This window comes from Lactuca serriola, chromosome 1 (genome assembly GCF_051521515.1).
Source record: "Lactuca serriola cultivar US96UC23 chromosome 1, Lser_US96UC23_V15, whole genome shotgun sequence".
Classification (NCBI taxonomy): Eukaryota; Viridiplantae; Streptophyta; class Magnoliopsida; order Asterales; family Asteraceae; genus Lactuca; species Lactuca serriola.
In genome coordinates, this window is record NC_136408.1 from 94,054,803 (window position 1) to 94,080,247 (window position 25,445).

General features: G+C 37.0%; 1 protein-coding gene and 1 long non-coding RNA gene across 4 annotated transcripts; one reads left to right on the plus strand and one right to left on the minus strand.

Moving 5' to 3' along the window:
* Positions 1-14,692: 14,692 nt before the first annotated feature.
* On the minus strand, positions 14,693-17,193 carry LOC145095417 (uncharacterized). Of its 3 annotated transcripts, XR_013703699.1 has the most exons (7): positions 16,921-17,193; positions 16,692-16,758; positions 16,228-16,571; positions 15,746-16,110; positions 15,478-15,576; positions 15,286-15,391; positions 14,694-15,188 (listed from the first exon to the last, which is right to left on the minus strand). It is a non-coding gene; the product is annotated as an uncharacterized LOC145095417 (long non-coding RNA). The 3 variants fall into 3 exon arrangements; XR_013703701.1 differs by having other exon boundaries at positions 14,693-15,188; positions 15,746-16,611; XR_013703698.1 differs by having other exon boundaries at positions 15,746-16,571.
* A 2,249-nt stretch (positions 17,194-19,442) lies between these two features.
* Positions 19,443-20,428, plus strand: LOC145070115 (membrane protein PM19L-like). Its single transcript, XM_079017064.1, has 3 exons — positions 19,443-19,681; positions 19,790-19,967; positions 20,062-20,428. Exons 1-3 carry the CDS (start codon positions 19,552-19,554, stop codon positions 20,291-20,293), a joined length of 540 nt encoding a protein of 179 aa, XP_078873190.1. The 5' UTR covers positions 19,443-19,551; the 3' UTR covers positions 20,294-20,428.
* Positions 20,429-25,445: the final 5,017 nt, after the last annotated feature.

The window sequence follows — 25,445 nt, forward strand, 5'->3', positions numbered from 1 at the left end:
CTAAGAAGAAGCGAAGGTTAGAGATACCCCCATTTTTTTAGGGTTCATTGGTAGAGGATTGTAGAAGGAGAAGGAGATAAATGGCGGGGTGTTTAATTTTTTGGTATTTCATTTCCCGGCTATTAAAAAAAATTAGGGAACGCGCCCCTTCATTAAAAAATATAAAACGACACCTTTAGAGGACACCCTTTTTTCGTTAGGTGCCCTCCGTGTTTTTTTTAAACATTAATTTAAGGGCACGCAAAAATGCGTGACCTCTATCCTTTAGTTTTTGGAAACCTGACATTATTTTTATGGACACACAATAATGCGTATCGTAAATCTACGCATGTCATTGTTTGCGCGTCATTAAAGGGTATTTTTCTTGTAGTGCCATTAAGTGAATATGTCAAGTCACATGTGAAAAAGGTTGGATAATCTCAGAGTGGCGGATTTAACCCTGCTTCATAGCTCTTGTCTGAGTCCAACCGTTGTAGGGATGAGTCTGTTACTCGAAGGATTATCTGAGCTTTGTTGCATGTGATTATATTCATGGAATGGCTAATTGACATTGTGAGGAGTTCTTCAGCAACTGACGACAGAGAAGTGTGGAACCCTAGGATAGCCTAGACAGTCCTTTAGTGCAATTATTTCGCTGTTGAACAGGTTTCAAGAATATTTTGTGACTAGGTCATAGAGGACCCAAGATAATTCATGAGGAAAGTATGGATAGGTGTCGAAGATAGTATTGGGCCTGTACTACTGAAAGAACAGGGTCTATAATCAATTCAAGGAAGATTTCAGGGAATCTAAGGGTTGGTCACGGAAGATAGCATGGTTGGATACCATGGTTTGAGGCAGTGGTTTTGTATCTGTCGATCCTTTGGCTTGTGTTGCTCAGGTGAGGATGGGTTTTGTGTTTGTTTAGGCCCTGTGGCGAAATAGATATGGGTTGAGTGGTTCAGACTAAGATGAGTATGTTGAATGGAAGTCTCGAGGGTTTTGTTAGCGGTCGTGCCACAAGCCTCGAGACACAGGGAGGAAACGGTTGATATGATCGGCTTAAATCGCATCTGGGATTTAAGTGGCAGATTGTCGGATTGGGTTGTCGTTATCTGTGGCAAGGATCTTGCTCTTCTATTGTTATTTGATTTAGAAAGAGTGGGCAGGCTTGAGGCCTCCCGAGTTAGGTTGGATTCTGTGACATCCCTAAAATCTCGGCCAGAAAAGACCAGTTTCATTTATGCTTTTTAAACATTTTCAAAGTAAATCCTTTTGATTTTAAAAGAGATGCAGAATTTGTTCCCAAAAACAAAACATGATAAAATAGATTTTTATCAAAACATTTCATGAAGAAATATAATTTCATTCCATAAACAAAAAACCCGGGATGTCATGTTCCGATACAGACCATAAAGCATAAACGATAACATTACAAGTCATTCAACAAATATATACATATACAGACTTCTAAACAAAACAACTTGATGATTATCCATCTTATGCCCTTGCGCCACTTCCTGTAATGCAAAGAAACTGAGTGGGTCAGGCTTGGGAGCCGGGTGAGCATATAGGGTTTTCAACCCACAATAAATAATTAAATTAATTTTCATCAACCAAAAATAACCCAATTACCCATTCCCGTTATTCTCACTTTATGACCTAGTCTAAGAATATTTCATCGGGGCGACAACACATGGATTCGGGGGTTTCCCGGCAATATATGTCAAATAAGGCAACCATGGGGGGATGGAGTACAACGAATGAACACCCAAGTTCATTAACACCTACAGGTGGCGAGCCTGCTAGTGTTCCACAAGACTGTCTAGAAAAGTCTGTGGTCGTCTTCTAAACTCCGCTAGATGACTGAATCAAAACAACATTGAGGCCTCTCATCTGTTTATTACACACCAACTATCTACCCATGTTCTACCCAACATATTAGTAGATAAAAATATATCCACGCGTAGGTGAGACTACGCTCTACAACTTTCGTTTAGACTCTGTCGGCTAATTTTGACTTTATTTTTATTATTTATTTTTAGTAGGCCCGGATAGGAAAACTTCGTTATAAATTCATAACTTCTTCGTTCGACGTCCGTTCTCGCCTAACTTTTTATCGTTTCGCTACTAACAACGAGATCTTCGATTCTCGTTTAGATTGTTTTGGCTAAAATCCGCTCGATCTCAAATCGAGTATTCGGGCTGCATACTGCCAAGTCGAAACTTCAGAAAATATTAACTTCCTCATACGAAGTCAGATTTGGGCGTTCTATATATATTCGGAAACCTCGTTTCGGCCACTACAACTTTATGCAAAAATATCAGGCTTATCTCATACTTTAATTTTGACGCTTATTTTATTCTTAATTCATTAAATTATAATAATTAAGAAAATAAACACATGATTCACATAATTCACATAATACTCAAATATTTCATCATTAATACTTCAAAAGAGTTACATGGGTTAACCTAGACTATTACATCAAGGATAATGCCTAGCCTAGAAACGCGGGCGTTATAATTCTCTCCTCCTTAGGATGATTTCATCCCCGGAATCACACATCAACAAACAAATGCAGATAGTGACTCAACATGTCACTCTCCGTTTCCCAAGTGAGATTTGGCCCATTCGAATGCTTCCAACGGACAAGCACTAATTCGACCATCTTGCGTCGAAGCTTCTTAGTCTTTCGGTCAACAATTGCCTCTTGTTCTTCAATTAACCTCTTGTTTTCATCAATTCTCAATTCAGAAATTGAAATTATATCGGGAACTTCTCCCATGAACTTCCTCAAATAAAACACATGAAAAGTGTTTTGAATACCACTCAGTTCTTCTGGTAGTTCTAGCATGTAAGCTTGGTTCCCAATTCTCTAAAGAACTTTAAATGGTCCAATAAACCTTGGACTTAACTTTCCCCTTTTACCAAATCTTATAAGTCCCTTCCACGGCGAGACTTTAAGCAAAACCAAATCTCCAACTTCAAAAGTCATCGGCCTTCGCTTCTTGTCAGCATAGCTCTTTTGACGATCCTGAGTTGCTAACATTCTTTCTCTAATTATTTTCAATTTTTCAGTGGTTTAATGGACCATCTCGGGCCCCATAAACTTCTTTTCCCCAGCCTCAAGCCAACACGACGGCTTACGACACTTTTGTCCGTACAAAGCTTGATAAGGTGCCATCTTTATGCTCGAGTGGAAACTATTATTGTAGGAAAATTCTACCAAAGGTAAATGTTCGTCCCAGTTACCTAGGAATTCCAGGGTACATGCTCTCAGCATATCTTCAAGTGTTTGTATCGTTCTTTCGCTCTGACCATCAGTCTGTGGATGGTAAGCTATACTTAAACACAACTTGGTACCCATTTCCTCTTGTAGACTTTTCCAAAACCTCGAGGTGAAATGGTTGTCACGATTTGACACAATCGTTAACGGGACACCGTGAAGCCTCACAATTTCCTTCACATAAGAATTTGCAAGCTTTTCCATAGACCATTTCTCATTAGCTGCTATGAAATGCGCACTCTTAGTGAATCAATCAATGACCACCCAAATCATGTCGTGACCACTTTTCGTTCTGGGCAGTTTAGTGACAAAATCCATCGCAATGTCTTCCCATTTACCATAGGCACATGTAAAGGCTCTAAACTCCCATATGATTTCTGATGTTGTGTCTTGGCTCTCTCGCACAATTCACACACTCGGCCACATACTTTGCAACATCAAGCTTCATCGTTGGCCACCAGTAGTAGGGTTTCAGGTCCCTATACATTTTAGTGCTACCAGGATGAATCGAGTACATGGTCTTGTGAGCTTCTTCCATCAGAAGATCTCTTATTCCTCCTGACTTAGGTACCCAAATACGATCTTGGAATACCTTCAGTCCATGACCGTTTGTACCAAACACCAACGTTTTGCCCAAACGTTCCTCCTTTTGGTCATTTTTCTCAGAAGCTTCTTCTTGAGCTTTCTTTATACTCTCCACAATTGTCGAGACAACTTCTATTCTCAACACTCTTGGCCTTTTTCCTTCAAAATTGACTTTCTGACTGAGAGCATCAGCAACAGCATTAGCTTTACTGGGGTGGTAAAGTATCTCACAGTCGCAGTCCTTAAGTAATTCTAGCCAGCGTCGTTGCCTCATATTCAATTCTTTCTGACTAAAGAGATATTGGAGATTCTTATGATCAGTGAAAAGTTTACACTTCATGCCATAGAGGTAATGCCTCCATATTTTCAGAGCGAAAGCTACCGCTACCAACTCCAAATCATGAGTAGGGTAGTTCTTTTCATGCTCCTTCAACTGTCGAGATGCATATGCTATCACCTTTTCTCTTTGGGTCAAAACACAACCCAACCCAACCCCAGACGCATCGCTATAAATAGCGAAGTCTTCAACTCCATCGGGTAGAGAAAGTATTGGTGCCTCGCATAGCTTTTTCTTTAGCTTCTCGAATGCTTCTTTATGCTTATCACTCCAAGCATAAGTAGCTCCTTTGTGGGTCAAAGCTGTTAATGGACTAGCGATCGAAAAAAAGCCTTGGATAAACCTTCGGTAATATCCGGCTAATCCTAAAAAGCTTCGGATCTCCGTGGGACTTTTCGGTTGTTCCCACCTCATTACAGCTTCAATCTTTGCTGGATCAACCATTATCCCTTCTTGGTTGACCACGTGACCCAAGAATTGGATTTCTCGAATCCAAAAATCATATTTTGAGAACTTCGCATACAACTTCTCCTTCTTCAAGACTTCCAACACTTCTCGCAAGAGTCTGCCATGCTCCTCTTGGCTTTTTGACTAAATCAGAATGTCATCTATGAACACTATCACAGATTTATCTAGAAACGGATTACAAACCCTATTCATCAAATCCATGAACGTTGCTGGAGCATTGGTTAGTCCAAACGACATAACCAAGAACTCGTAGTGTCCATATCTAATTCTGAATGCAGTCTTCTCGATATCTGGCTCTCTTACTTTTAGCTGATGATATCCTGACCTCAGGTCGATCTTTGAAAAATAACTTGAACCTTGAAGTTGATCGAACAGGTCATCAATCCTTGGCAACGGATATCTATTCTTTATTGTTGCCATGTTCAGCTCTCTGTAATCAATGCACATTCTCATACTTCCATCTTTCTTCTTTACGAATAACACCAGAGTTCCCCAGGGTGATGAACTAGGTCTAATGAAACCTTTGTCCAATAACTGCTAAAGTTGCATCATCAACTCCTTCATCTCTGTCGGTGCTAATCGATAAGATGCTTTTGCAATTGGCGTGGTTCCTGGTAACAATTCAATACAGAATTCCACTTCTCGATCAGGCGGTAATCCAGGAAGATCTTCGGGAAATACTTCCGGATAATCACACACCACGGGAATATTCTGCATCACCTTCTTTTCCTTCTTAGCATCGATTACGAATGCTAAGTATGATGTGCACCCCTTGGTCAAACACTTTCTGGCTTTCATTAGAGAAATGATTCCAGAATTTACTCTGCATTTATCTCCATACACCATAAACGATTCCTTCCCAGGCGGGTTTACTTTCACTATTTTATTCTTGCATAAAATCTCGGCATCTTTGGCGCTAAGCCAATGCATTCCCAAAACGATGTCCAAACCATTAAGTTTGATAGGCAATAATTCCTCGTGAAACTTATTCCCATTAAGGTAGATTAAGATGTTTTTCATACAATGGCTAACAGGTACAAACTTGCCACTAGAAACTGCGACTAATAAAGCATTATCTAGTCTATCAACAGGCAAAGCTGGTTTCCTACCAAACTCATGCGAAATAAAGGAGTAGTTGGCTCCAGAATCAAACAAAATTTGAGCAGGTAGTTCGTTAACAAGAAAGGTACCTGAAGCGACATCAGCTTCATCTTTCGCAGCCTCAAGTGTCATCTGGAAGGCTCTCGCCTTTGGCTTTGGTGGAATGTTGGGCTTAGCTGCCTCCTTCTTTTTCGGACAGTCTTTCAAAATGTGCCCTTCCTCGTTACAACCAAAACACATCCTTTTGTTGGACGGACACTCATTGGCAAAATGTCCAATTTTTCCACACTTGTAGCAGGTTACTTCCTCACTACATTTTCCAAAATGCTTTTTCTTGCACTTCTCACACCATTTTGCTTCGCTTCCTTTTCCTCCAAACTTTTTCGAATCAGACTTCGAAAATTTGATTTTCTTACCGGAACCAGATGTTCCCTCAAACTTTCTCTTTTCGCCAACTTCAACCTTGTCGGCGGTCCTTCCCTTGATCGTGTCCTCAACAGACTTGGCAGCCCAAATAGCTGCCTCTAGAGTAGGTGCCTGACGCACTGGCACTGCATACTCCCATGGAAGTCCTTTTGCGTATCGATCAACCTTTGTCAGCTCATCTGGCACGATGCACAAATCAAACTCCATCTTATCGGTGAAAGCGTTTGTGTATTCATCAACTGACATGCTGCCTTTGGTCAATGTCAGAAACTTGTTCTCCAACTCCAACATATTTTGGGCTGAACAGAACTTGCACTTGAACTGCACCAAAAATTCTGCCCACGTCAGTTGCAGTGGCTCATTAGGGCTTAAAGTCTTACCTAGAGTGTTCCACCATCGAACGGCTCCACCTCGGAACCGACGCACAGCATAGATAGTCTGCAACTTGCCTCTGCAGCCACAAGTCATGAAGGCTAACTCCATTTCTGAGATCCAATCCATAACTCCAATCGGATCCTCCTTTCCATTGAAGGTCGATGGTTTGCAAGTTAGAAAGTCCTTGTACTTGCATCCCATTCCATCATTCCTTCCATCATGGTTGTTTTGCCTAACTATCGGTGGGTTGGCTTGACTAACAGACCCACTGAAGTTTCCACCTTCCGAGTGTCCTTCATTCAATTCGGGCTCTTCTATTTGAATTCACAGTTCTTCACGATTTTGTTGAAGCAACCGCCTAGTCTCCTCCATTTGACGATCCAACATCGTTTGAATCATCATTTGTACACCAGCCATTGTTATCGGCTCAGGTGCTGCTGCTACGACAGGTATTTGCTCAATCACTGGTGGTTGATTCCTGTTTTCATCAGCATTTCCAACTCCACTTCTTGTTCTCACCCTTTTTGATCTATACACCGAATAAGGTGAAATTAGATCCTCATTCACGGTAGATATTCAAATCATCCTTTTCACTCCGAAACGTTTACATGCTAGTTCTAAATTCATAGATGTACGCTTAGAATCCTACACACATAAGGTTTCCAGATCCGGTCGACAACAGACCATAGATCCGAACAAATAATATCATATATGGCAACATATAACATTTAGCACATAAAAGAATTTTAGGCAACTTTCCTAAAATAAACTAGTGCTCGTGTCTAAAATATAACAGACACACATCTTAAAATTTCACTTAGCATTCTAAGTTTAAGTCTAGAAATCCTACAAATTCCTAGTTCGCTTAAACTAATGCTCTGATACCAACTGTGACATCCCCAAAATGTCGGCCAGAAAAGACCGGTTTCATTTATGCTTTTTAAACATTTTCAGAGTAAATCCTTTTGATTTTAAAAGAGATGCGGAATTTGTTCCCAAAAACAAAACATGATAAAATAGATTTTTATCAAAACATTTCATGAAGAAATATAATTTCATTCCATAATCAAAAACCCGGGATGTCATGTTCCGATAAAGACCATAAAGCATAAACGATAACATTACAAGTCATTCAACAAATATATACATATACAGACTTGTAAACAAAACAACTTGATGATTATCCATCTTATGCCCTCATGCCACTTCCTATAATGCAAAGAAACTGAGTGGGTCAGGCTTGGGAGCCTGGTGAGCATATATGGTTTTCAACCCACAATAAATAATTAAATTAATTTTCATCAACCAACAATAACCCAATTACCCATTCCTGTTATTCTCACTTTATGTCCCTAAAATAACTAATACAAGGGACCTAGTCTAAGAATATTTTATCGGGGCGACAACACATGCATCCGGGGGTTTCCCGGCAATATATGTCAAATAAGGCAACCATGGGGGGATGGAGTACAACGAATGAACACCCAAGTTCATTAACACCTACAGGTGGCGAGCCTGCTAGTGTTCCACAAGACTGTCTAGAAAAGTCCGTGGTCGTCATCTAAACTCCGCTAGATGACTGAATCAAAACAACATCAAGGCCTCTCATCTGTTTATTAGACACTAACTATCTACCCATGTTCTACCCAACATATTAGTAGATAAAAATATACATTTTCATACATAGTTTAAAACCTGTATAGCATGCTTAATCAATACATTTGTCCACATAACAGATGAGGCACACCCACATAACACATATTTCATAGAGAATAAATCAGATCTATAAGATAGAAGAAAGTGAATATACATTCACACATATAACAACCAAATATATACACATAGCACGTATTTTATATAAAATACTTCATAATAATGTATGGGAAGAAAGTAACTACACACTCACTTGATCAAAAGATGATCAGACAACACTACGGCTTGCAGAAGTAGTTTTTCTCCGTAGATCTGGAAGATCTTCACAAACACCGGGCTCCTCGCGGGCAGGGGTTTGGCTCAGGAATAACGCTCTTCGGGATCCTCGGGGCTTCGGATCTTGCTTCGGGGATCGGGAATGATACCGGGGCTTCGGGATATGATTGGAAAGCAAATCGAGGCAAAAACTAGAGAGAAGAAAGAGTTTGAACAAGAGAAAATGGCTGATCTCGGTTTCTATTTATAAGCTAGGGGTCTGGGATTACACTGGGCGTAATTTCAATTTACGTTGGGCGTACTCAGTACGCTGGGCGTAACTTGGTTACGCTGGGCGTAACTTGGTTACGCTGGGCGTACTTTGACGTCACTGCATGCGTCAATTGGTGGCACTCGAGTATTGGTCAGACAACTTGCACCCTTCTGAGTACGCTGGGCGTACTCAAATTACGCTCGACGTAATTTGACTCGTCAAACTTATAAATTGCATAACTTTCGCATACGAGCTCCGTTTTCGACATTCTTTATATCCACACGTAGGTGAGACTATGCTCTACAACTTTCGTTTAGACTCCGTCGGCTAATTTTGACTTTATTTTTATTATTTATTTTTAGTTGGCCCAGACAGGAAAACTTCGTTATAAATTCATAACTTCTTCGTCCGACGTCCGTTCTCGCCTAACTTTTAATCGTTTCGCTACTAACAACGAGATCTTCGATTCTCGTTTAGATTGTTTCGGCTAACAACCGCTCGATCTCAAATCGAGTATTCGGGCTGCATACTGCCAAGTCGAAACTTCAGAAAATCATAACTTCCTTATATGAAGTTAGATTTGGGCGTTCTATATATATTCAGAAACCTCGTTTTGGCCACTACAACTTTATGAAAAAATATCGGGCTTACCTCATACATTAATTTTGAAGCTTATTTTATTCTTAATTCATTAAATTATAATAATTAAGAAAATAAACACATGATTCACATGATTCACATAATTCACATAATACTCAAATATTTCATCATTAATACTTCAAAAGAGTTACATGGGTTAACCTAGACTATTACATCAACGATAATGCCTAGCCTGGAAACGCGGGTGTTACAAATTCTCGGCTTGGGGTATGTTGGTCGCAGTAGTCGGCGACAGTGTGTCAACGTTGGTGTGCGTAAGTGGTTTATGTGACACGAGTACCTTAGAGATGTGAGCAAGGGCTGTATCCTTGGGAGATGGAAAGGCCATGTACCGGATTGGCGTGTGGGTTGCATGCAGGGGTGTATGTTGGATCGTAGATCAATAGTTACTAATGCTTTGTAAGTGGTTATTATGGGAAGTTCTGAGGTTTTAAGTTGTACTTCAGGTTTTTCATGGGGTTCATCGATCCATATCTGGAGGACCATTCTGCAGATGATATTCATTTCTGTTGGAATAGTGTCTAAGGCTGCAACTATATTAGGCAAGTCTTTGACCCGGTTGTGCATGGTCCTTTTGGGTTGCCTTCACCATAGCAACTTGATAGGATGATTTATTAAGAGAGAGTAAATATTATTAATATATTATGAGAATAATATAAAGAATAATATATTATTATTTGATTAATATAAGTCATAGAATTAATTGGAATTAATTTGGTGACTTAAAGAGATTAATTAAATAAGAGGGTATAAACTGTCAATTATTTGATAGTTAAACTTTAGACTGTAAATCCATATAGATATATAATGGACGGATTCTAGAAGCTAGGATAGCTTCAAAATCGTCCAAGAGATTATCTATGGAATGGATTTGGATAGCCTTAAGAGAAGATTATCCAATTAGGGTTTAGGTTATAACCCTTAAGGAGTCTACAAGTATAAATAGACCCTATGGCTAAGGGAAATCGGCACTTCACCTAAAGTAAGAGAACCCTGGCCGATTTCCTCCCCTCTCCTCTCTCTCAAATCATCCTCCTTGCTACTTGGTGTTTGTAAACCACTAGAGGAGCGACAATTGTGACTCTAGAAGCTCCAAGACAACAAGATCAACAAGGAATTCAAAGGTATGATTCTAGATCTGTTTCAATATTGTTATTACACCTAAATAGTCATTAGAAGTCTTGGATTCAAAGCATGTTTAATTAGAAAGCCTAGATCCAAGCATTAGGGTTTTGCATGCGCACATAGGAAAGTTCTTATGGCTAAAACCCATCAGTGGTATCAGAGCCTAGCTTGGTTTTCACTAAATTGTTGCTTAATTGTATGAAACATAACTGCAAAATTCGATTTTTGTGTTTCTGATTCATGGACTCGGCGAGTTCCAAAGTGGACTCTGCGAGTTGGCCTGACTCGGCGAGTCCCTTTGTGCACTCGGCGAGTCCAAGCGTCAGGAATCGCCAGATTCGGGATTTCTTCATAATTATCTTATGGTAACTTACCTTAATCATATTAGATCAACCCAAATCCGATTTTTTGATATATATGACTATTATCTTGATCTAATTAAAGATATTTATCAACTAATAAAATATTTAATTTCCTTATATGATAATTAATTAATTATTTTGATTATTTTGGTAATTATCTCAAAAAGAAATCTTGAATAAAATCAAATATAGATAATTAGGATATTAATTGTTAATTGGAATTATTTGTTATTTGATCCTCCATGTTTTAAATGTTTAAAACTTTCCCTCAAGTTTTGAAATTTATATTTTGTGATTAAAAGACAATTTAAATTTCAAACCCTAGATTTTAAAAGGTTTAAAATACAACCCTATACTAATATGATATTACTAGAATAATATATATATATATATATATATATATATATATATAACTAAATGCTAATCTTACCGGTAGTAGGCCTCATTCACAAAGCCGATCTATAAGGTAGGTATAAGGTTGCGGCCTATAAAATGGTGCTTAATGGGTGTACACTCACACCCACCGCTTGTTTGATTGGTGGAGGGTCGTTAGCCGAACGGGTAGGATATGGCAACCTCATCCTCCCATTAAAAGTATAATAAGTAATACAAAGTAACTACACATATTTTAAAATTTCCCAATCTTAGTTACTTCAGGAAAAGTGAATTGATGCAATCCCATGAAATTACGCTTTGCACCCTTGCTAAGAAGTTAGTGGAGCGTGTGTGGTTTACCGGCACACTAATTGGTTCTAAGCAAAGGTGGCAAAGGGTGATTCGTTGTTTATCATAGTTCGATGGAGCGTGTGTGGTTTACCGGCACATCGAATGGGTGATCGTTACAATGAAGGCACCATGTGAATTTGCATGGTAATTCACACCCGCTTTGTGATCCTCGGTATCCCAGTCACAAACAAGAGGGGCATATCGAGATTTTAACATGCCATTGAATAGTTTCAATGAATCTCATCCAAACCTAGGAATTCTCAATCCATTTAGGACTAATAGTTAGGTTATGTGGTGGAGAATTAGTGAATCGTCATTCACTTACCTTCAATTTATTTGCATGTTAGATTACGACATCCCTTTTCTAGTATGTAAATGTTATTGTTGGATCCTAGCCCTAATTTTTCTTATTGGGTGATAATTAGGGATTCTTATTCTAATCTATCTTTGTCCTTTCTATTTGTAGATGTCGAACGCAAACAACGTTGTTGCTAGTTCTTTCACGTTGATGAGCCTTTGCCAACAGGTCACCTTCGATGGAACGAACTTTAGCGAATGGATAAGATACATTCGCAACATTTCTCGCTATGAGGATAATGAGTATGTCCTCGATGAGAAGCTCGAGAAGATCAACCCTGAAATCGGTACTCCGGCTGAAATCACCGCTTTTGAAACTCATGAGCGAGATGAAACGAACGTACATTGCATCATGATTGCCACCATGAACTCCGAATTCCAAAAGTCCTACGAGGACATGTACCCGTACGAGATGCATCAAGACTTATTAGAGAGATACCACCAAAACGCGAGACAAGAGCGTTATGAGATTTTCACTAACATGATTTCCGCTAAAATGGGTCATGGAGAATCTCTTACCGTGCACCTGCAAAAGATGCAAAGGTATGTTGACCGCCTTCACAAGTTAAATGTTGACTTTGGGGAAGACTTGGCGATCGACATGGTGCTTCACTCTTTGCCTCCGATGTACAATCAATTTAGGATGACCTACCACATGAACAAAGAGGAGGTCACCCTAAGCAAACTCCAAGGTCTCTTAAGGGTCGCTGAGAGCAACTTCAAAGACAAGTCTGTTGCACTAACTCCCAATCCACCTACTGCTCCTGTCTTGGCTATTGGTCAAGGAAAGGGAAAGAAAAGGAAGGCTTTGTCTAAGAACTATCACAAGGTTAACGACCGAGATGGTGCCTCTTCTAGTGGGACCAAAGTTGATCCCGCTAAGCCCTGCCCTAACTCGAAGGAGGCAGAGTGCCACCACTGCCACAAGATAGGACATTGGAAGAGAAGCTGCCCAGAGTACCTGCAAGCCATCAAAGAAGGAAAGATCAAGCCATCTTTCGCAGGTATATACACAATTAAATCTAACGATTCTAATCATGCTATTTCTTGGGTTCTTGATACTGGTTGTGGTTACCACATTTGTTCTAATGTGCAGGGACTAAGAAGAAGTAGGGATGTGGAGCAAGGAAGAATCAATCTAATCATGGGGAACAGAAGATCATCGCCTGTGACCAAGATTGGAGTGTATTCTTTAGTGCATAGGAATAATTTGTGTTTAGATTTGAACAATTGTTGCTATTCGCCAGAAATGGCTAGAAACATCATTTCATTTCATGGTTTATATAGACAAGGTTTTAGATTTTCTTTTAATAATGAGATTGGTTCTATTTTAGCTTATCTAAATGGTGTCTTTTACTTTGAAGCTATACCATGTAATGGAATTTATGAAACTGTTATGATTGTTGATAACTTAGGAAATGATGTTTTGAACATAGATTCTTCCACTAGTATGGATAAAGCATCCTTGTGGCATTGTCGTCTTGGACATGTCAACAAGAAACGCATAGCCTAACTCCAAAAGGATGGAGTGTTGGAGTCATTCGACCTTAGGGAAGATGACACATGTGAGTCTTGTTTACTTGGAAAGATGACTAAGTCACCCTTCACGAGTACATGTGAAAGGGGTGAGGGTCTATTGGACCTAATACATACCGATGTATGTGGACCGTTTAGATCAACCACAAAGGATGGGAACCGCTTCTACGTGACTTTTACCGATGATTATAGCAGATATGGGTATATCTATTTAATCAAGCAAAAGTCAGAAACTTTTGAAAAGTTCAAAGAGTTTAAGAATGAAGTGGAGAATCAATTGGGCAGGAAAATCAAGATGCTTCGATCCGATCGAGGAGGAGAGTACCTAAGTCTTGAATTCCACGATTATCTCAAGGAGTGTGGAATAGTTTCGCAATTGACGCCTCCTAGGACACCGCAGTTGAATGGTGTGGCAGAAAGGCATAATCGAACCTTATTGGATATGGTTCACTCTATGATGAGTCGTACTTCACTACCTATCTCTTTTTCGGGGTATGCCTTAGAGATTTCCGCCCATATCCTTAACCGAGTCCCTACTAAGAAGGTTGCCAAAACACCTCACGAGATGTGGACAGGGAAAATTCAATCAAAAATATAATACACAATAGAATGATTTTTACGTACTCAAATTCAATCAAAAATAGGTTTTTACGTTGTTTGTAACATATAGAATTATGGTATAAATAACTATTTGTTACTTAAAAAACACTACAAAAAAAATGCCAATTAGTGACCAAAACGAAATGGTCACTAACAGTAGAACGATTCGTCACAAAATGATTTAGTGACGAAAATTACAGTCGTCACTTTTCGTCACTATAGGTCCGTCACAAAATCGATTTTGTGACCAAAATTGAATATGGTCACTAAATAGTGACTAAAATATACTCGTCACTAAATTTGTGACGACCCGTTTCGTCACTGAATATTGTCACTAATTGAAGAAAGTCGTCACTGTTTTATTCATTTAGTGACGACTTTTAATGACCACAAAAATGTCACTGGTTTTCATTACCATATTAATGACCATAGTGACCAAAAAGTGGTCACTAAATATTTACTGTTAGAGACCAAAAAAAGTGGTCACTAATCAAAAAAATACAAGAAAAGACGATACTTACAATGTTGATGTAATTGCTATAAATTAAAAAAATACTTAATTATTTCAGTGATAATGTTTGAATAAAATTACAATAAATAAACCCAATACAATCAATCAAACCTCATATTAGCTTCCAATAAATGTGTTCTATTATCTTGAAACTTGCTCATATTTTCTTTACAAAACATTACTAGAACTAGTGTATTTCATGACTATAACCACCTACATATGGCATATCCATTCAACTTAATTACAACTAAGTATCCAGGGAGTAAGATACTCATCCTTTATTTCAATATTGTAATAGGAATTGGAAGTTGATTGACTCTCCTTACATCCTTGTATTTAACCTAAAAGTTCATAAGCTAAATGCATTAAAAAAACATGGTTGTTGCTCACTTGTTGCCACTTGTACTACAGTCTTCATGGTTGTTGCTCATTGTGCCACATGGGTATCGTTCTTCAGTGCCAGGTGAATCCATGTCAGCATCAACAAGCTTATTGGATCCACTTCTGGCTTCAACAGATAAAGCGGATTCCGATTCCGATGGTTCATGTCCTATCTTCATTCCTTCACCTAAGCAAAAAAAAATTAATTGATCCAATTCCATTCCATTTAATTGTGATTCCATTCCATGATTTCCATCATACCAAACAGAGTCTTATCTACTTACATGAAGGGTTTGGAGCACCAGAGCTGACAATGCCCCTATACACACAATACTCATGAATAAGTTCATCAAGCATGGTGATGTCTAATCTCATCCGACACACTTCATTCTGTTAACAACCAGGATTAAAAACGACATTTCATAGAATGACTGAATGAGTAGCAATTCTAATTGACCATTATAATGTAAGCTTACTTGAAATGCTTGGAATAGATCACCCTTTGCAAATTTTAAGCTGTCAACTGCCTCTTGTCTTGTAAGCTCAACAGCATGTGCAAGTGCTTGTATATCCACCTGATATCAGATATAAAAAAAAGCTATTATATAAATGAATAATCATAAATCTAACTTTGAATTGCAAAGTGGCATATTGAAAGAGATTTCCTTCAATACATAGTAACAAAAAGAGTTAGAAGTTGGGAAAAAAGAATAAAATAGCCTTGATGAAAGTAATGAGATGTACTTGTTCTTTTAGAAGTGATCTCAAGCTTTGTGTTGATTAGGATACATAAGCGTTGCATGCACCATTAAGGTTAGTGAACATTCCCACAAATTGTCCGGTGCAGGCTGTAAATTCGAAAGAAAATGCATGTCAGAATAATCAGCTAATAAAGAGTATAAAAAGATAATTACATTTAAAAAAGAAACTGTTGTAGAATAAGTTACAAATGCTCTTGTGCAGCATGAGATAAAGGCTTTGACATGAGAGTAAAGACAATGCTGATATAACTGAAGGAAGTAGAGAGCATTATAGATACACCCACAAGATGTCTCTTCCACCACAAAGCAAAAACTTGCCATCGAAGCATGTACTAGCTGTTGTAACCACTAATAATAAAACCTCCAAGGTGTAAGAATTGTCATGAATGGTTACAACCATATACAAAATACACAAACACCCTAAAAAAGGCCAATTATGTAATTACAATTAAAATATCCACTTACATTCTAGCAGAAGGAGTGGGGATAATCAATTCGATGGTGGCATCCATCGTCACCATCACCTTCTTCTGTCATACTTTCTGAATAACAACCACCATTGCTACTGTTTCTGCTCCGGCTACTACTACTTGTGAAATTAGTCACTGATCTGTTACTCCCCAAGCTGCTTGTATGACTAGTAGGGTTATTGGAATCTCTGTAATGATTCATCAGACCATCGTTCTCTTCACCACCATAATTAATCACTAATTTTACTAGTGATCGATCTCCCTTGTTTGGGGTATGCATGTCTGGCATTTTTGCACGAACATTGCCTTTGTTTTCTTCCGTAAACCCCTTGTTCTTCCCTATAAGATTTTTTTTTGATTAACCATAAGAGCAATACATCTACATACAATACATATCAGATCAAATACACATGATACAAAAATTCACATACAAACACAAAAAAAACTGAGAAAAATCACCTTGAGAAAGTCACTGTTCACGACGAACATGAAGTTTGCTCTGCTTAAATTTGACGGTCCTATTCACCTTCAACATTGAAAAAAAAACAGGTTAGATCGTAACAAAAAACATGAAGAACTTCCTGTTTTCCCAAAAAGAAAAAATCAACACGTTTCTGTCGCAACTATCCATCAATCAAACGATACACATCATAAAATCGAACAATTGAATAGAATTCAATAAATGTACCCGCTTTTTCTTGCCAATTTCCTTCGGATTGGAAACCGAAGTCGGGATCGAAGCGTTGGCGATCGAATCGTAAACCATGGCTGATGAATTCTCAAAAAAAAAAACCCTAGAAAATTCGTTTTGAAAAAACCTCCGAATCAAAAAAACAAGCAAAATTTCTCGAAGAGCAAAGATATTGATTCAGAGAAAACGATGGATATCTAGGATTGAGAGAATGCGAAAAGATTGAATTTTTGTGTGGATAGATAACGGAATTCGCTCTATTTCGTTCGCCCTTTTGGCAACGCATGAAACAGACTCTGCCCTCAAGTTGTCCTTTTATAGTTGCCTATTTACAATTATACCCTTCAGACTAATTTTCAGATGATGGCGACGATGGGTTAATGGATCGTAAAAAGGTCCGACTCGTAATCTTGTTTTATTACTTGGAAAAAGGCTTTTATATAAAAATATATTTATTAAATAAATTGACGGCTGATTATTTAATTTGTATAAGAAACAAATATATAATCACTCTTTGAAAAGTATACCATCTTACCAAAAAAAAAAAACAAAGCTAATTTAACGCATATATTTCTGTCATTTTTTCTTATGGATAATATAATTAAATCAAAAATAGTAAAATAAAGGCATTTTTGTAATTTTACGTTGATAAGTTATAAGCAATTTTCTTATCGATGAAATTAATGAAAAATAAAAATGATGTTTATGACTTTGAAATTGTAAAACAATGATTTCTTTTTCTTTTGTAATTTTCCAGTTACCGTAATATTATAGTCAGAAAATTTCCGCAGTTCTAACTCATAGCCAATGACCATTACTCTATTGTCGCATTGTTTCTCTATGTAAAAAAATCGTTTTTATTCTTTTTCTGATTATACTAGTGACCACTATTTTCTAGTCACTAATTTTTTCCATGTATTGACAACTATTATGTCATCACCATGTGTACGGTTTGAAAATATAAATACAACCCAAGGCTTTTTTTCTAACATGTTTCTCTTTTTTTTCAATTTTTTCCAAATATTATCATAGTAAATATTTTTGATACAGACCGGTCAATGTAACAAGTTTTTGTAAAATTATGTGTAAAAAAACAAAGTTGTTGTCATTTTCAAAAATAAAAAATATAATAAAAAATATTATATATATATATATATATATATATATATATATATATATATATATATATATATATATAGTCGGTTACCATTGTTTTATGATCACTAATTGTTTTTTAATTGTAATCCATTAGTGACCACTATTGAGTGGTCACTAATTGTTTTTCCCATTTAAGTAGTTTTCAATAATGAAAGAGTAAGCATGTGGTTTTGAATAAGTGTAGTCAGCGACCACTATTTTTGGTTACTAAACCTTCAATACAGTGAACATTTTTTTGTCACTAAGCTTCTAGCATAGTGACCATTACTCTTAGTCACTATATTGTTAACATAGTGACCATTATTTTTAGTCACTAACTAGTTGTTATGATATGAATTAAAAGTAATTTAATTTTTTTGTGGTTTAGTGACCGAGTTAGTGACCACCACATACAATTAGTCATTAAATTTGTAGGATTACCAAAATTCAGTGACCATTTAATTTTTGGTGACTAAAAGATGCTTTTAGTGACCAAATTTTAGGTCGTCACTAAAATTAGTCACTAATAAGGACTTTTCTTGTAGTGAAATAAATTTCTTTTAGTCAAAAGAAGAACTTCTTTTAACCCAAATAAAGTAGTCGGAAATCAATCGGAGACAGGGGAGGGGAACCGGAGCGGGGGCGGGGGCGGGGGTAAGAATGGGAATTTGGGGACTGGACAGGATGGAAACGATGGAGATTTCTAACGTGGGGGCGGGGACGGTTGCAAGAGATGCAATCCCCGTTGCGTGCCCCAATTGACATCCCTAGATTAGTCCCATTTTGAAAACATGTACGTAAAAAAATTATAAATCCACCGTATAATAGCATATAATAATATGTGATTATAAACTTTTCTAAAGTTAAACGTACAATACCTTTTAAATGAACTTTGAGAATGCGTTCCTTCAAATATAAACAATTATCAGAAGATACATAAACAATATTTCACTGCGACTCATTGCTGTTGAAGTTTACAATTTCCAAGAAATCGTAACAGACAACCGAATATGTAATATTTCTGAACCACACGTTAACAGGTTCATTATCCAAACTTCAAACAAAAGCAGTAGGGACCCACTAACAAGGATAACTCTCACAACCCACCGTTTTACCGATGATGACGACGGCGGCACCACCGTGACGTCGTATAGTCGACGAACACTTTCCTCCCATCCACAATCCATCTTGCTTATCAAAAGGTTGGTGGAACAGAGCTTTGTTGGGAGCTCTCCCGGTGTAGGCTAACCATCTGACACGTGTCCCGACACCTGTAAACAAAAGCGTAAATCTTGAATCGATCGACACGTATCACCTGAGTTGCCACTCACTCACCACCCACCACCGTCTCTTCTGTCTATATATTCCTCCGCCACCTTTAACCATCATTCAATTCAACAGGTCCCAGCAGTGTTTAATTTGTTTCAGTGAAGAATTAACATAACTTCAAGGTTTTTTTGTCGGAAATCTAAAAATTCTTGCTTGCTAATCATGGCACAGACGGTGGGAAGAAACGTAGCAGCTCCATTGCTGTTTCTTAACCTGGTGATGTACTGCATCACTTTAGGGTTTGCTAGTTGGTGTCTCAACAGACTCATCAATCACCAAACCAACCACCCAAGTAAGCTCGATCTATATATATGATCATTTTGTTCTTTATTCGGTTTCAGACTTTCAGTTGTAGGATCAACATCGATTGTTAAAACTAATCACTAAACATGATCTGTAGGTTTTGGCGGCAACGGAGCGACGGAGTTCTTCTTGGAGTTCGCAATCTTAGCTTCAGTCCTCGGAATCGTCTCCAAGTTCGCCGGTGGGAACCACCTTAGAGCCTGGAGAAACGACAGTCTTGCTGCCGCCGGATCATCGTCTCTGGTGGCCTGGGCCGTCACTGCTCTTGCTTTCGGGTAATCTTTTTAGTTTTTACTACTGATACTTCATAAGTTCATCTCATCTTCTTCCATATTCCGAAACTGACCTCTGAAAATGGTGTATATATAGGTTGGCATGCAAGGAGATAAACGTCGGAGGTCATAGAGGGTGGAGGCTGAGGGTGGTGGAGGCTTTCATCATAATCTTGGCTGTGACGGAGCTTCTCTATGTATTGCTGGTGCATGCCGGACTTTACAGCAGCCGGTATGGGCCGGGGTATCGTGACACAGACTACGGAATGGGGACACATCCGGCGGATACAGGCGTGAAAGGGACAACAGGAGTTGGAGCTAGGGTTTGATGCTATGTGTCTGTAATTTTGTAATAAAAGAGACGATGGGAGTGCCGGTGTTTTTGGTTGGAGTTTGATCTTTTTATTTGATTTGGTCGTCTGTTTGTGTAAATTCGAATGCATGTTAATTTGCTTATTTATTAACAAAATGAACCACGTTGACTGGTATTTGTGTACTGTTTATTCATCTTTGTTACAGGGTCAAGGTCACACTCTTTACGGTTTTGGAATTCGATTGGACTATGTTCAAAACACTATTTCATTAAAATCTTATGCCTTAATTTATAAGGGACAAAATACTTCCAACACACCTCTAGTAAAGAAGACCTCTAATTAGTAAAGAACAAAAGATTCAAAGACAACATGTAACCTAATAATTTCAGTAAGGGAAAAAAACTTAAAAAACCAATTAAGTTTTAAAAGCGTTCATATTACTCTAATTATGTTTTTGTTGTTCATATCCTCCATAATAAATAATAAATGAACGGTTTATGTTTTTGTTGTTCATATCCTCCATAATAAATAATAAATGAACGGTTTTTTTTTTTTTTTGTCACATTTGACACCTGTCATTTGGTTTTTTTTTAATAAATATTATCCTTATCAATTTTTTTGGTTTGTTTGAATTTTTAAAATTAAAATCCTATATTTATACATTTAAAATATTAAACATCATATATATAATATTAAATTGCAATAAATATATTTATTTATTTCTTATTTTAAAATTATACATTAAAAAATATTTTTTATTTATACTTTAATTTAATATATAAGTTTTTTTTAAATCAACCCGTATAATACACGGGTCTCACACCTGGTTACACCAACAAATTAATGTTTTTATTAAAAATCCAAATAAAATTAACATAAATTAATGTTTTTATTAAAAAGCCAGATAAAATTACCATTAAATTAACATTTTATAATAGTGATCTGCATCTTGCAGGTAAACATTGAGGATTGGTGGTAAATGAGTTGGCATATATATATATATATATATATATATATATATATATATATATATATATATATATATATATATATATATATATATATGGCATTATTCTAAAAGTTACATATTATAACTAGATTTAGGGCATAACAGGGGATATGGCTCCTCCTTAATCAATCGACTTCTTCAACATTACTTCTTCGTCTCGATCCTCCAACTCGTGCTCAATGTCAAAAATTTCCAAGTTAAAGAGCACAATTGATAAGGCAAATCCTTGTGATTGTAGGTTTCCTTCTCGTATCTGGATATCAACAACAAAGGCAAATCCTAGTAATCATATCTGGATATCAACAACAGAGGTAAATCTTGGTAAAAAATTTAGGGTTTGTCCTAACTCTCTTGTAAATGTATCTAAAAGCTTGTTTTTGTTTGGGCCCTTCTTGTTTTCCATGCTACAATATTGTTTGTTTATGTTATAATTGAAGATGAAGGATGCAAAGGATAAATGTGATTTCTGGGAATGGATTGATGTTTTTCATGCTACAATATTGTTTGTTTATGTTATAATTGAAGATAAAGGATGCAAAGGATAAATGTGATTTCTGGGAATGGGTTGATGAAGATGAAGAAATTATAACCAAGAACAATAATAAGAAAGACGAAGAACATGATTTCAATACTGAAGTGAAGATTGCCATATTGGAACATGATTTCAGTGAGTACAAGGTGAAGACTGATAAGGAATGTAAGAGTTTTAGAAAGGAATTGGATAAAATTAAATGTTTTTAATTGATGTTTGTTGTTTTATTTGTAGTGAAGTACATGACGTAGTGTTAATGTGATTATGTAAAGGAAACATACTTTGAATTTAGTTTTTTGAACTCATGTAATATGGGTATGAAAAGAAGGTGTTTATAAAGACTGATACACATAATAGCATTGCACTTTTATGAAATGATAATAGTAGGGGCAAAATAGTCCATAAAACTGTTTGACATTAAGTATGTAATTTGTGTTTTAAATGGTCTTTCAACACAAGGGTACTTTTATTAAAAATACACATAATAGTATCATACTTTTATTGATTGAAAATAGCAAGGGAAAAATAGTCTATAAATCTGTTTGACATTATGTATGTAATCTGTGTTTCAAATGGTCTTTCAACACAAGGGGCAAAATTGAGTTTTAAACTGTCCATAAAACTGTTTCAAACTATTTTAGCAGTTTTGAGTGATAACGGCAGGGACAAAATTGTCCATAAAACTGTTTCAGCAGTGCAATACACATAATTGTCCATAAAATTGTTTTAAACTATTTTAGCAGTTGTTCATGGGCAAAATGGTCCACACAATAAGCCCCATAAAAGTTTTTTTTACCAATTTTAACAACAAGGGCAAAATGGTAAAGTGTTAGAATATGCATAAAAAGTAAACAGTTTTGAGTGATAACAACAATGCAATACACATAATTTTCGATAAAATTGTTTTAAACTGTTTAACAGTTTTTCATTGGCAAAATGATCCACACAATAAGCCCCACAAAACTGCTTTTACCAATTTTAACATGGTTTTAACAACAGGGGCAAAATGGTAAACTGTTAGAATATGCGTAAAAAGTAAACAACTACATATTAAGCATAATTAAACCAGAGAATCAAGCACGTGCACATGGCACTAAATGTTGGTAAATATGCATAGCACCAAAAGACAAGCCTAAGCATCAAAAGACAAGCCTAAGCACCAAAAGATGTGCACTAAGCACCAAAAGATGTGTCATTTCATAGTGTTTGACATCATCCTAATAGAAAACACCTACACTAGTTTAAAGTGACTGGATTTTCATGACTTTCCCCACTTCCATCTTTTGTTACCACCTTCTTCCTTAACTTAAGTTTTGTGATCCTCTCAAAATGTAATCGCCTTTTATTGGCAACAAAATGCTAAAACAAAAACAGGTTGATGCTGATGGTGGTCAACTTCATCAAAAACAGGTTCATGGTGGTCAACTTCAACAACAACTTCATGATGGTCAACTGCATCTTGAACAACAACTTCAATGTTGTCAACTTCATCTTGAACAACATCCTCTTGATGGTCTTCAACATGATCTTCTTGGTGGTCTTCAACATGATCTTCTTGATGGTCAATTTCATCTTCTTGATGGTCAATTTCATCCACTTGGTGGTCTTGAACATCACCTTCTTCAACAACCCCTTCTTCACCAACAGTTGGTTTATTTTATGCATTGTTAAAACAAATAAATTTATTATTATACAAATGTAGATGCTGTGTCCTTCTTGATGACAATTACCACATCTTGATATGGGCATCCATGTCTTGTTAATTGTATGTCTTCCTTCATTCTCTATAGGACATTTCCTTCTGTTTACTTTGGGCCTTCCTTGCATTCTCCTATGTTTAGGTGGTAATATGGGATCACATAGAACATCAGGCCACATGTTAGCTCCATTAATTAGTTTGACTGGATACCTATAGCAACTTCCAAACATGCTTCATTTAAACCACACAAATACATAGTCCTCTATATTTCCATTCAGGTATATTATTGCAGTGATGGCATGCACACAAGGGATACCACTGAGTTGCCAGGCTCTGCAACCACATATTTTGTGTTCAAGGTGAACTGCATAAACTTCATGCGCTAATTTCACCTCATATTCTTGCTCGCCACTTGGAACAACATCCCAATACCTGTTATGAAATCATATTAAGAAGGTAATTTATTTCATATTAATTCACTTTCAATTAAAGAATATACCTTTGTTGTTCTTTCATCTTCTCAATCCTCTTTCTAATAGAAGGGAAGATTTCCAAGTCCCACTTTTTACACTTAAGCTTTTGATTGTACATCCTCTCCATCACGTACAACCTGATTTCTTCCAGCATTGTTATTATGGGTTTCTTCCAGGCCTCTACGATTGATGAATTAAAAGATTCAGATATACCATTTTCCACAACATCACAACAACTCTCAGGTTCAAAGAATGTCCTACACCATGTATTCAGGTCTCTTTCTATCAAGTGGTCATAAGCTTCCGTGGACATTGTACGAATTTCCCTCATGTATTCAGGTCTCCAAAAAAACCTCCTAAACTTGATACCCTGAACTCTTTCTTCTTAAAGTTGGAAAAGATGTGTCGGGCATAATTCTTATGCTTACATGATGGTGCCCTTTCCTTAACAGCCTCCATCAAACCCTACAAGGTGATAACAAATTTAAGTTGTAAAGCACATAATAACACATAATGTAGTAAGTAAAAGTAAACTAAAACACACCTTGTGTTGGTCTGAAATAATTATCAGACCCCTACCATCTCCTGTCTCAATGTCCTCGAGTAGAAGATCAATGAACCACATCCATGTTTCCTTGTTTTCAACTAGCACAACAGCCCATGCTAGATGGTACATTTGGTTGTTTGTGTCCCTACCAACGGTTGTTAACAACTTACCTCTGCAAATACCCTTCAAAAAACCGCCATCAACACCGATAACCCTTCTACATCCTTCAATCCAGCCATCCTTGACAGACTTTAGGCAAATATACATCCTTTTGAAGTAGTGTGTAGCATCAAGCGTATGATTTGTCTCAATTAAGACTGTTGAAGCAGGATAAACCCTCAATAACTCAACACCATAATTCCATAGTTTCTCATAATGGCTTACCAAACTGCCTGAAATCTCATCTATTGCAAAGTACTTGGCATTTCTACATTGCCCAATACTTACCTTGAGACCGTAGTCTTTCCTAACCACTTCTGCCATTTTCCTATAGCTAAACCGAGGCCTTTCCAAAATGTTAGGTATTAACATTTTTCCAATCCACTTATACGTAACAAGACACCCCAATTTTTATTGTCTAGCATAATTATGTTTATCAATTAGTAATCTGGAATGAATTTTCCTTGTTCATAGGACTAGCCCATAGTCTAAAAGGGCAAGATGGCTTCCCTTTTTCAATTTTATTGCACCTTACTAACAATTTATCCTCATTTTTTTCATACCACAATGCATAACCCTTAGACACGTCATCATTTGTTAACATGTGTTTCAATTCATCCTGATTAGAGAATCTCTTACCTAACTTGTCACACCCCCAAACCAGACGGCGGAAACGTCTGAGAGCTATTGTGACTTAAATTGAATACCATCACAATGAATATACATGAATCATAACATAAATCGTCAC